The following is a 13,159-nucleotide window of genomic DNA, read 5'->3' on the forward strand; positions in this document are numbered from 1 at the left end:
AAACACAAAATGTGTTCCTAAACTACCACTTCAGTTTTCTCGACCCCGTTCGGATACAGTCAGTATAAAGGTTTTTGTTTTAGTTAGCCTCCTGAGATTCAAATAACTTCCCCGAATATGAAATTTTCCTACTGGTATAGCCTGTTCAAGCAGGGTATCAAAAGCAACTAAAATTCCTGTCCTACGGCTGGAGGAACGTTGGTGACTGGTTCTCATAGCAGGTGCCTATATCCTCTATTTCACAGTTTTCCATCATATGACCGATTGTCAAGTGCTTCAGAGTGCTTGTTTCTGTGAAAACCGTGTAATATATTCATCGATTACTGTTTGACCTCTATTACGTGCTGAAAATGGTTCTCTTTTAGGTCTTTTAGCCTCCTTTGGAACAGGAAAAAGACAAAGGATGAGTAGGCTGTGATCAAAACCATTGTCACTTTCATTCTGGCCAGACACGCATGTCACTCAACGATGTTGGAATGGGAGATATGTGGCGGTGCACCAATCTTTGATCACTGCAATCGGGCCATTTTTTTCTGCGGTGCCTCATGCATTTGTTTTAGCACATCAAGACACTCGTAGTAATGTCGCTTATCTGTAGTAGCTTGAGGTATAAATTCAAGATATTCTATTCTTGTCTCCCCCTCATCGAAAAACATCAACATTTATTTCATTTTTGTTCTCATTTGCTTTGCGTTCTTCGATCGTCGTGCTACCATTCCCTGTCTCCGTTGCTGCATTGTCACTGGCTCATTCCTTTAACTCACTGTCTTGTCACCTGCAGTGATTTTTGATAAAAACATGATGTTAGCACGTTGTACTGTCATGTCCAGAACAGCAACATTGCCTGTTACGTCGATAGGGTCCACGGAAACAAGCTCTCCAAACCAACTAACACTTCCTTATGGAAGACGATAGGTCAACTAATTCAAACCCATATAAAGGGTGTTTCACAATCCCTACCACAGGCTTCTAAGGGTTGTGGAGGGAACTTAGTAGATAAAGTTCTGATAAAGAACTAGGGATGGGAAAAACCGACCAGTTAAAACGCTTTCCGATATTTTAGTTCTGAATAACCATTATTTTTCAGTATTTATTTGGTCTCGGTTATAACAGCTGATTTTTTTACATTTTGCTAATAACCAGGTAAAAAACCTAAGTATCTATTAGTCGTGGCAACAGTGCGATTTTTTTCATTTTTTGAATAAACCGTTTTCAAGAAACGAGTAATTTTTATTCGTACAACCAGCATTGCTTTGAAATATTAAGTTATAAGAGAAAATGCGTAAAGCGATCAGTGCTATTTTAATAATAATGCCGTCAGAATCAAACAGCAAGCGCATGGAATTAGAATTGGTACAACGCTGCTGAGACAACAATGTACTTGTTACTACGAGGCGTGGCCTATTGTATGGTACGCCTGTACCTGTGGCGTACAAGACTTACCGCTTTTGTTCAATATTGTTGTTTATCACTTTCGTTGTCAGCCATCCGTTGTATGTCAGAATGGCACCAACTAAAGTCTGGAACTGTTTTACAAAGTGACGTAGCAATGAAGTGCAATGCTTAATTTGCTTCAAAAAATTAAACATTTGTCTGCCATTTCTATGAAATAATAAGAGGAAAGAAATTAGGGTAACAGTACAAATTAAAAACTTAACAACAGTTTTTCATGGAGGTGGTTTTGTGCAACTTTAATGAGCTCAAGAACTTCGTTATACTGTACCCAGCTGTAACAGTATATTTTATGAGGGACGATCGACTTCGGTCTAGGATCAAACCATCATCTATTCGAAAAACCATTTCAGCTTCGCATGTGCTCGTTATTCTTATTCTAATTGAAAACGCATAAATCGACAAAAAAAAAAAAAAAAAAAAACAGAGTTCTTCAACCTTAGATTCCACCGTTTAGCACTGACAATTCATAATACTCAAATAATGGTATGATCATAGATTACGACGCGAGTTTTGCGCATAGTTTCAAAAAACTAAAATCTATAGGAGAATACTGTCGATCTTTTGTACTATTCAACTATTTACCGCATTTCGAGGAAAACAGCTAAAAATGGACGTGGTAACGTTTATTTTATTTGCTTATTTAATTTAAGGTTTTGATTCTAAGCATCTTCCAACTGAGGGAGTCAAAATTTTTCAATATTTGTTCGATTTCTATGTTTCTTACAGAAAATAATATGAATAAAAAACCGAAAATTTCAGAAACCGATTTTTGGAGCGGTTTTAACAGTCAGGTTAGGCTGACGTGAAAAAATAACGATATAACCGAAAATCGGTAGTTTCAGCGATAACCATATCCCTATAGAAACACATGTCCGTAAATGTACCGTTTTGATACGAGATAAAAAGATCGAATCACTTTCAAATGTCTGATTCATGGTACGAGAAGAGGGTGCTGTCATCAATCCCTGTTTTGATAATGTATAACATATCATTGTTGTCCGACTACAACGACGAATGTGATAAACTGGTACGTTCGCCACTAGGAGTGTTGGGATGCTCCATGGACACGTCACGCAGAAGAGTATCCGATCTTCAAACTTATACTACATCCAAATGGCCATTTCTATACATGGGTTCCTTATCTAAATTTTATCTACTAACAATAAGTCCCCTCAAAAACCATGACAAGCCTTTAATAGGAATTTAACACCCTGCACGGAAAACGTATGTAACTGCAAAAGCTACCATTACTGCCCTTCCGTCAAAACGAAATGAATGCAAGTAACTTTTGTGCCCCATCACCCCTCCCCCTAGTTCTTTTATTCTTGCACTTGTAACGTTTTATTTATTTGACGGGTATGTGCATGTGTGTATTTATGTGTTTTATATCAAGAAGATAGAGGACTCAAAAAGATAATGGAGCCCTGCTGTAAAAATGAGGTTGTTTCTTGTTCTTTTCTTTTTTTATCTTTCACACCCACTCAGTGTGTACACACATCCTGTCCACCACAGTTACTAGATAACCCGGTAGATATCATGGGTACATTTCTGTAAGTGGTGAAGTCACCACTGACCGCCTCGCCATACCGCGCCGTACAGAACCTGATAAACACATCGCACGTAAATGTTTAACTCATATACAATTGTGGATACAATCGGGGTTTTTCATGTAATGTATTATCGCAGTTAGCTTATTTATTAGTTAAATAAACAAATACATTTGCCTTTATTTAAAGACATAAACATAGGGGGTAAATAATGAAAAGGCAGCCTTTGCAGTCTCTTCAGATGACCAATTAGTACACTATCCTTTCTGCTATTTCTCGTAAGTCTGTAGTGTTTTTATTAAGTTCTTTTATTTATTTTTCCATAAGTTCTAATTGTTACCACCAACACACATTGTCACGTTTAAGGCATCGTTTGTTTTCATAATTAATGTCTCGCCAGCCGTGCGGAGTGGCCGCGCTGTTTGAAACGTCATGTCACGGACTGCTTGGCCCCTCCCGCCGGAGTCCTCTCTCGGGCATGGGTGTGTGTGTAGTTCTTAGCATAAGTTAGTGTGTAAGTCTAGTGACCGATGACCTAAGCAGTTTGATCCCTCAGAAATTCACATACATTTGAACATTTGTCTCTCTACCAGTAGTTTCTTCGTTAGTTGATAATACACACATCAAAAAAAGTTTTGCAGCACCCCGGTTCCCAGAACTCCTGAAGATAGACTTTGTCTGTGGATATTGTATCACAGACACAGCCTCTTTGACTGTTCAGAGATGTCACTAACCCCGCCCAAAGATGTAAACAACCATGAATGAGTAGTACCTATTAGAAGGAGGGGGTCCGACAGCCGATCAGTTCCAGTCATTCAACCATGCCTAGACGGTCAATACCGTGATTCGATCGCGTCTGCATTGTTACCTTGTGCCAGGAAGGGCTCTCAATAAGGGAAGTGTCCAGGCATCTCGGAGTGAACCATAGTGATGTTGTTCGGACATGAAAGAGATACAGAGAGACAGGAACTGTCGATGACATGCCTCGCTCAGGCCGCCCAAGGCCTGCTATTGCAGTGGATGACCGCTACATACGGATTATGGCTCGGAGGAACCCTGACAGCAACGCCACCATGCTGAATAATGCTTTTCGTGCAACCACAGGACGTCGTGTTACGACTCAGACTGTGCGCAATAGGCTGCATGAAGCGTAACTTCACTCCCGACGTCCATGGCGAGGTCCATGTTTGCAACCACGACACCAGCGCGGAACAGATGGGCCCAACAACATGCCGAATGGACCGCTCATGATTGGCATCACATCACGTTCTCTTCATCGATGAGTTTCACATATGCTTTCAACCAGACAATCGTCGGAGACGTGTTTGGAGGCCACCCGGTCAGTCTGAACGCCTTAGACACACTGTCCAGCGAATGCAGCAAGTTGGAGGTTCCCTGCTGTTTTGGGGTTGCGTTACGTGGGGCCGACGTACGCCGCTAGTAGTAATGGAAGGCACCGTAACGGCTGTACGATACGCGAATGCCATCCTCCGACCTATAGTGCAACCATATTGGCGAGGCATTCGTCTTCATGGACGACAATTCGCGCCCCCATCGTGCACATCTTGTGAATGACTTCCTTCAGGATAATGGCATCGCTCGACTAGAGTGGCCAGCATGTTCTCCAGACATGAACCCTATCGAACATGCCTGGGATAGATTGAAAAGGGCTGTTTATGGGCGACGTGACCCACGCGGAATCGCCGTCGAGGAGTGGGACAACCTGAACCAACAGTGGCTTGATGAACTTGAGGATAGTATGCCATGACGAATACAGGCGTGCATCAGTGCAAGAGGTCGTGCTACTGGCTATTTGAGGTACCGGTGTGTACAGCAATTTGGACCACCTCCTCTGAGGGTCTCGCTGTATGGTGGTACAATATGCAATGTGTGGTTTTCGTGAGCAATAAAGAGGGCGGAAATGATGTTTATGTTGATCTCTGTTCCAATTTTCTGGTCAGGTTCCGGAACTCTCGGAACCGAGGTGATGTAAAACTTTTTTTGATGTGTATGTATACACCCGAAAAGTTTCTTCTACTGCTTTACTGGGGCTTCGTTTTTGTGTTCGAACTTTTATCTCGTTTTCAGGCTCATAACCACCACCTAAGTGTACTTTGGAGGATGGGAGATACAGAGTTGGAATAGAATCAGACTTCAACCTATGTTTCGGAGGAAGTTTCAACAATTCACTTTCAAATCCCTTTTGTGATCCAAATCAGCAAAATCTATCGGCCACGCACAAGCGTTAGCAGTCGGAAACGAATCGTCATGCTTACACGTTTTTATCCATAAATTTTTTCGATGTCTGCATTTGATAGTAAAACTCAGGATCGCACAGCAAACCTTCATTTTTCGCTGAAAAGAATTGAAAATATACTCTCAGAAATCCACAGTACACTGACAACTCTAGCGCAATTCAGCAATACAGCACTTATCGTCAGTCACCGGTAACAATTGACATTCAAATAACCAACTTTGTACTTACTGAAAAACACAACTACAACATGATAGGTTACGGCAATGGCTGGCTAACAAGTGGTAGCTGGCTTGGCTGTGACGTCTACGTCGCAGCTTGCTACTGAGGAAAAACACCCTGTGATCCTACCGTGTATTCTGGTAACCGTGTTTTCCACAATAAGAAGACTGTAAGTTCGTGCTACCAGTGACAAAAACAATTGCCACTGACCTGATGACGTCAGCCGGTATTCGTTCCATTCCGATTGCTGCCAAGCTAGCTAAAAAAAAAAAAAAACCGTGTACCGAAAAACTGCAGTGGCGATTGTGTTGTTTCAGTGTGCCGCTCTGTACAGTGTTTTCTTAGTTTAATATTCGCCGTATTTTAACACGAGCTCATCGTGGGGTTTGTGTATTCCACCAGTGATTCCCAAACGGAAGAAGCCATCACTGCCGTTCCTGCTTTCTTGATAGCAAAAGACACCCGTAATTATAAGCTTTGCTAGAGGGAATTGCAGCTAGGTACACTGGTCATATCGAACAAGTCATCGGCGTTACTGTCTTACACACATGAACAGGTAATCAAAAATGCGTGTGAAATCTTAAGGGACTTAACGGCTAAGGTTATCAGTCCCTAAGCTTACGCACTACTTAACCTAAATTATCCTAAGGACAAACACACACACCCATGCCCGAGGGAGGACTCGAACCTCCGCCGGGACCAGCCGCACAGTCCATGACTGCAGCGGCCCAGACCGCTCGGCTAATCCCGCGCGGCAACAGGTAATCAAACATGCACTAGGTTGTCATATTTTCGTCAGGAACGTATTGTCCCAGGCATAAACTAAAAATATTTCCGGAGTGTGTAGCCAGTATTTGAGCTGGAGAGGGGTGAACGAACAACATGTGTTAATTTCGCGGTAAATAACGAAACAGTTGTGAGATTTCACAGCAAAATGCAATGGGTACACTTATAATATACAAATCAAACAATTGTCTGTGTGTCTTCGTTTCGAAAGCTTAAATTCTCATGTCCATGTGGACAAGTGGATTACCTGAGAATTTCGTTTCAGAAAAAGATGGGCGTCTGAGCACTAAACACGTCGTGAAAGTGACCGACACAGATAGGTGTTTTAATTTGTGTTTTATATTGTAAACAGTCGCAGCTACCAAATCATAGCCCACCATGAACGACATTTAGGTTATAGGTGGACTTGTTACTAGTCATAATTCATTATATGATATGACACTCTTCAAATTTATTCATGTCTGATACGACTGCACATTTGGCAGGATGGAAAGCGAGTCTGGTCTGTGAAGATTACTTTCTAGGGGACAGGCAGCTGCCCCTCGCTGCAATCCTTCTAATCTGACGACTGTTTTGGGATATTTCGTTTGGTTGAAAGACACATACCGGAACGGGAAACGCTCTCCGAAATATTCCCAGTTCGGATTCTCGCTTACCCACTACCTGCTCGTCTGGATTAGGGGAAAGGAACTAAGCTCCAGAATGAGTTGGATCTCGAACTGCCCGCTCTTCCCTTCGAGGTAAAAAATAAAACAAACAAAAATCAGAGTTGCTCTTCCTAACGCACTGATCCTCTCCCATAAACAGCCTGTACTGTAGCATAATTAAACCAAAAGTCCATTAAAACATTATATACAATAACCTAACACTCATTATGTATATAACCTATCAGTTCGTAACAGTTGGTCGGTGGCAGTAAAAGAATTCAATTGATTTTTGTGTTACACCAACCTGAAAATCAACTTACGCCACTCCAAAAATAACACATACTCTAATAATAAATTGATAAGGGTACACAACAATATAAACTCCACCCAATCAAAATTGTGTTTAGAACTCCCCAAAAAATATTCGTTATAATATATGAAAATACATCCTTCACTCATCACCAACTATCCAAAAATTTCTTAATGTCTTATATGTTTCCATCTTATTTAATTACTAATTCATTTGGGAGAGTATGAAAATATTAAGTAAATTCTTTACTTACAGTAAGCTGCTATTCATGAACTTCAAGATCGGTGTTTTTGTTCACCTTCAGATTATCAGTAATGTGAAGTAGATTCATTTGATTACAAATATGTGTCTGAAAAAATTTAAATAATATAAGGAACTTTCACTATTATTTCAATAAACACTGTATTTCATGTTAATAGTAATTTATCGCAACAGAAAGGAAAATTATTAGTCTCTGTATGTTCAGTGAGTGCTACTGTTCAGCAAACGCGTATTCAATTAATGAAAGGCCACTCCAGTTGCTGATACTTATTTCATTTATGTTAAAGACCGCCACAGTTCACAGATGCACTTGGAAATGATACGAATGTGTAGGTCGAAGTCGGTCGTAGCCTTAAGTGCATACTAGCAACTGGAGCGGCATTTCATTAGTTACATAAAAAGGGAAAGGCTGGTTGATAGTCATTATCAACAATTCTTTTCATGTATGTAATTTTTTAGTATTTAACATCTGTAAATGCGATGACAATATTTAATGTTCAACACTAAAATTTATTTCCAATTTATTTACTTGAAAAACCACACGTGAAACCAAATAGCGATACAAAACACATTAAATCACACTCCCGACTGCTCAAATACATTCCTTTCAAGTTTCAACCAACGATTTTCTGCCCTACTTCTCCTCTTCTCCCTGTGTAGTCCCATCTCCCTACCGCCCTATCGATAGTGAACAGCCAGTCGTTTTCAGTTCATCGTCCAGTGCTGCCTTCCAGCAACAAAAATGGAAGTCATCTGTGCAATGTACGAACGTCTTATTGCGTTTCATGTTTTTTTAACCCCAAATTTCAGCAGAAGGCACTGACAATCCAGGGCTTCAAAACCAAACATCTCGCTGGACCATTTGACTCACAGTAGATTGTGTTCTGGGCGAGACACCCTTCCAGTGTTCAGGGCAAGACACCCTTCCAGTCCCGTCAGTTCTAATCCGATGGTCTTGTTCACATCTGCATCTACATCTACATCTACAGCTACATGAATATTCTGGAATTTACAATTAAGCTCTTGGCAGAGAGCTCATCGAATCGTCTTCAAACTACTTCTCTACCTTTCCACTCTCGAACAGCGCGCGGAAAAACGAACTCTTACATCTTTCATTGTGAGCTCTCATTTCTCTTAATTTGTTACGATGTTCATTTCTCCGTCGGTAGGTGGACAACAAAAAAATATTTTAGACTCTGAGGAGAAAGCTGGAGATTGAAATTACAATGAAATGAACACCCTTAGCTGCTTACAGGCGTTGACATACGTCAACGGGGACAGATGAAAATGTGTGCCCCGGTAAGGACTCGAACCCGAGATCGGACATGTCCGAAATAACAGATACCATCTTAGTATATATATACAGTTAAGGCTCATCAGCCACTTGACTATCTTCTTCTTCTGTGCGAATGCACAAACAGTGCCCGAACTCTTACGGGAATCGACAACGCGCCGCGTATAATGGGCGGGGGTACTACGAATGTAGTGCGGGACAATACGATGAGAATGTGGGTTTCGCAGGAGGCGTGCCAGAGATAAAGCCCTGCAGTCGCGCTATCCTCTGTGTCCTCGGTGGCTTAAATGGGAGCCGGCACGGTAGCTCAGCGTGTTCGGTCAGAGGGTTAGCAGCCCTCTGTAATAAAAAAACTGAGTTAATGGATAAACGACGAACTGAAACGGGTGTCTTCCGACGTCCGCCCCGAGCAGATGCAACGAACTAAACCGAACAAAATAAGATTTAAAAAAGATGGATAGAGCGTCTGCCATGTAAGTAGGAGATCCCGGGTTCGAGTCCCGGCCGGGGCACACATTTTCATCTGTCCCCGTTGACGTATGTCAACGCCTGTAAGCAGCTAAGCGCGTTAATTTCATTGTAATTTCATTCTAACGAGCTGTATGGTCACCGATGGTATCTGTTCTTTCGGGCATGTCCGAAAGAATAGATACCATCTTAGTATATATACTGGACATTGAAATTTCACGAGGAGGTCGTTGCTATCGTGGGTACGTATGCAACTGACAGAAACTAATTTACCGAATTTTCGCGCTTGTCTAGGAGAGGCGAAAAGACTTGACGGATCACAGGGACGACTCGACGTTCAGCTTCGACCCAACCAAAATCAACGTGAAGCAACTGGAGAAGCACAAGACGAAGCGCATCGACTCCCGCAAGGGCGTACTGCTGGCGTCGTACGGCCGCAAGAAGACGCGCCGGAGGAAACGGGGGACGAGGTCCGGGGGCGGCGGCGGGGGCGGCGACAGCAGCACGGACGGGGGCGGCGGCGACGGCAACGGCGGGGGCGCGTCCAACGGCGTGGGCGGCGGGGGCGGCGGGGGGCAGGCGCGCGGCCGCAGCAGGTCGGCCACCCCCAGCCCGCGCCGCGACCAGCGCCCGCCGCCCCCCGCCGGCCCACAGAAGGAGGCGGCCGCCCCTCACCTGAGCCCGCCCGTCACCAGCCCGGAGCCCGTCCGTCCCGCCGACACCCCGCGCTCCGGAAACACCCTCGGTACGTACCTCCTCTCATTCACTCCTGACGCTCTGGCTACTCTGGTCATCGTTAAATGTAAAACGCTATGTCTGTTGTTATCTCATTTCTACACCACGAAGATGACGTGCTACAGACGCGAAATTTAACCGACAGCAAGAAGATGCTGTGAAATGCAAATGATTGGCTTTTCAGAGCATTCACACAAGGTTGGCGCCGGTGGCGACACCTACAACGTGCTGACATGAGGAAAGTTTCCATACGATTTCTCATACACAAACAGCAGTTGACCGGCGTTGCCTGGTGAAACGTTGTTGTGATGCCTCGTGTAAGGAGGAGAAATGCGTACCATCACGTTTCCGACTTAGATAAAGGTCAGATTGTAGCCTATCGCGATTGCGGTTTATCGCATCGCGACATTGCTGCTCGCGTTGGTCACGATCCAATGACTGTTAGCATAATATGGAATCGGTGGGTTCAGGGGGGTAATACGGAACGCCGTGCTGGATTCCAACGGCCTCGGGTCACTACTAGTCGACATGACAGCCATCTTATCCGCATGGCTGTAACGGATCGTGCAGCCACGTCTCGATCCCTGACTCAGCAGATGAGGACGTTTGCAAGACAACAACCATCTGCACGAACAGTTCGACGACGTTTGTAGCAGCATGGACTATCAGCTCGGAGACCATGGCTGCGGTTACCCTTGACGCTGCGTCACAGACAGGAGCGCCTGCGATGGTGTACTCAACGACGAACCAGGGTGCACGAATGGCAGAAGTCATTTTTTCGGATGAATCCAGGTTCTGTTTGCAGCATCATGATGGTCGCATCCGTGTTTGGCGACACCGCGGTGAACTCACATTGGAAGCGTGTATTCGTCATCGGCATACTGGCGTATCACCCGACGTTATGGTATGGGATGCCATTGGTTACACATCTCGATCACCTCTTGTTCGCATTGACGGCACTCTGAACACTGGACGTTACATTTCATATGTGTTACGACCCGTGGCTCTACCCTTCATTCGATCCCTGCGAAACCCTACTTTTCTGCAGGATAATGCACGATCGCATGTTGCATGTCCTGTACGGGCCTTTCATGATACAGAAAATGTTCGACTGCTGCCCTGACCAGCACTTTCTCCAGATCTCTCACCAATTGAAAACGTCTGGTCAATGGTGGCCTAGCAACTGGCTCGTTACAATACGCCAGTCACTACTCTTGATGAACTGTGGTATCGTGTTGAAGCTGCATGGGCAGCTGTACCTGTACACGCCATCCACGCTTTGTTTGACTCTATGCCCAGGCGTATCAAGGCCGTTATTACGGCCAGAGGCGATTGTTCTGGGTACTGATTTCTCAGGATCTATGCACCCAAATTGCGTGAAAATGTAGTCACATGTCAGTTCTAGTATAATATATTTGTCCAATGAATACCCGTTTATCATCTGCATTTCTTCTTGGTGTAGCAATTTTAATGGCCAGTAGTGTAAGTACGCCCTGTCAAGTAAAGTCGCATTCGATTATTTTGATGAGTTTATGCTGCAGCCTCGCTGCTTGCATATCTACATCTGCATACGAGGCTTGTTACAGAACTACGGTCGGTGGCCAATGTTAAACTGACGATAGGCCTGAATGAAGTTTCACGCATACAGCACCGTTTACCAACTCTTGAGGAAACTACTGCAGTGCTGGTTTCATTCAGTAGCTGTTCGCCAATTGGTGAGAGTGGGTCGCAATGGCCGAGACAATTGTAGATCCCGCCAGCTGTGAAGTGCGCGGTATGATTAGATTTTTGCTGACAACAGGATCTACAGCTGCAGAAACCCATCGTGAGTTATTCCTAGTGCAGGAGCCTGAAATAACGAGTGCCAACATGTTCGAAAATGGAGTCGAGAATTTCAAAAGAGCCGCACGAATGTTCACGACGAACAGCGGAATATCTGGCTCAGTATTTGGACCGACGACTTCGTTGATAAAGTGAACCAAAAACTTCGAAATGATGAGCAATTGACGATTAGTGGTCTGGCTAATGAATCCAAAATGTTGCTCGAACCTCAATTTACGAGATTGTCACTGAACAGCTTGGATATCACAAACTGTGTGCGAGGTGGTTTCCAAAACTGCTCACTGATCACCACAAAGAACAAAGAATGCGTAGTGCACTGCAGTACTTGGAGCGCTATATAAGATCGAGATGATTTGTGTTCCCACATTGTTACGGGCGACAAGACGTGGATATCGCACACCAATGCAGATTCGAGACAACAGCCAATGCAGTGGCGCAATTAAAGTCCATTCAAACTGTTGTGGGTTGGCAGGAGAGCCAACACCGGTACTAGAGGAAGCCGAAAGGCACGCGTTTTAGCTCACGCAGGCTCGGTCTGCAATCACTGATAGTGGCGACACGCGGGTCCGACGTATACTAACGGACCGCGGCCGATTTAAAGGCTACCACCTAGCAAGTGTGGTGTCTGGCGGTGACACCGCACAAACCAAAAACATTTAAGCAGTCTCCGTTCCCGAATCGTAAAATGATGGCTAGCAAAAAAGGACGTCCTTTTGATTGATTTCGCCGCGCGGAATTGGTTCAAATGGCTCTGAGCACTATGGGACTTAACTTCTAAGGTCATCAGTCCCCTAGAACTTAGAACTACTTAAACGTAACTAACGTAAGGACATCACACACATCCATGCCCGAGGCAGGATTCGAACCTGCGACCGTAGCGGTCGCGCGGTTCCAGACTGTAGCGCCTTTAACCGCTTGGCCACCACAGCCGGCCGCGCGGAATTAGCCGAGCGGTCTAGGGCACTGCAGTCATGGGCTTTGCGGCTGGTCCCGGCGGAGGTTCGAGTCCTCCCTCGGGCATGGGTGTGTGTGTTTGTCCTTAGGATAATTTAGATTAAGTAGTGTGTAAGCTTAGAGAGTTATGACCTTAGCAGTTAAGTCCCGTAAGATTTCACACACATTTGAACTTTTTTTTTTTTATTTCATGGACTACGCGTCATCAGTTGGAGCTGACGTGTGCTAACCAAAATGAGACGAGCGATTCAAAATCGATGCTGCATGGGAACTGTCGTCTGGCATAGTCCTCCGTCACGACAACGCACGCCCTCATACCGCTGCCAAAATCAAGGAAAAGATTCAAGATTTTCGTTGGGAGCTTTTTGATCACCCTCTGTACAG

General features: G+C 44.3%; 1 protein-coding gene across 1 annotated transcript in view; it reads left to right on the forward strand.

Moving 5' to 3' along the window:
- LOC126484672 (sodium channel protein 60E-like) overlaps positions 1–13,159 on the forward strand; it is a 277,274-nt gene that overhangs the window by 67,249 nt on the left and 196,866 nt on the right. Inside the window, exons 7-8 of the mRNA XM_050108265.1 lie at positions 9,539–9,745; positions 9,824–9,989. Of these exons, the coding sequence (XP_049964222.1) occupies positions 9,539–9,745; positions 9,824–9,989 (373 nt within the window). The remainder of the gene's footprint in view (positions 1–9,538; positions 9,746–9,823; positions 9,990–13,159) is intronic.

Source organism: Schistocerca serialis, chromosome 6 (assembly GCF_023864345.2).
Source record: "Schistocerca serialis cubense isolate TAMUIC-IGC-003099 chromosome 6, iqSchSeri2.2, whole genome shotgun sequence".
In the NCBI taxonomy this organism is placed as follows: domain Eukaryota; kingdom Metazoa; phylum Arthropoda; class Insecta; order Orthoptera; family Acrididae; genus Schistocerca; species Schistocerca serialis.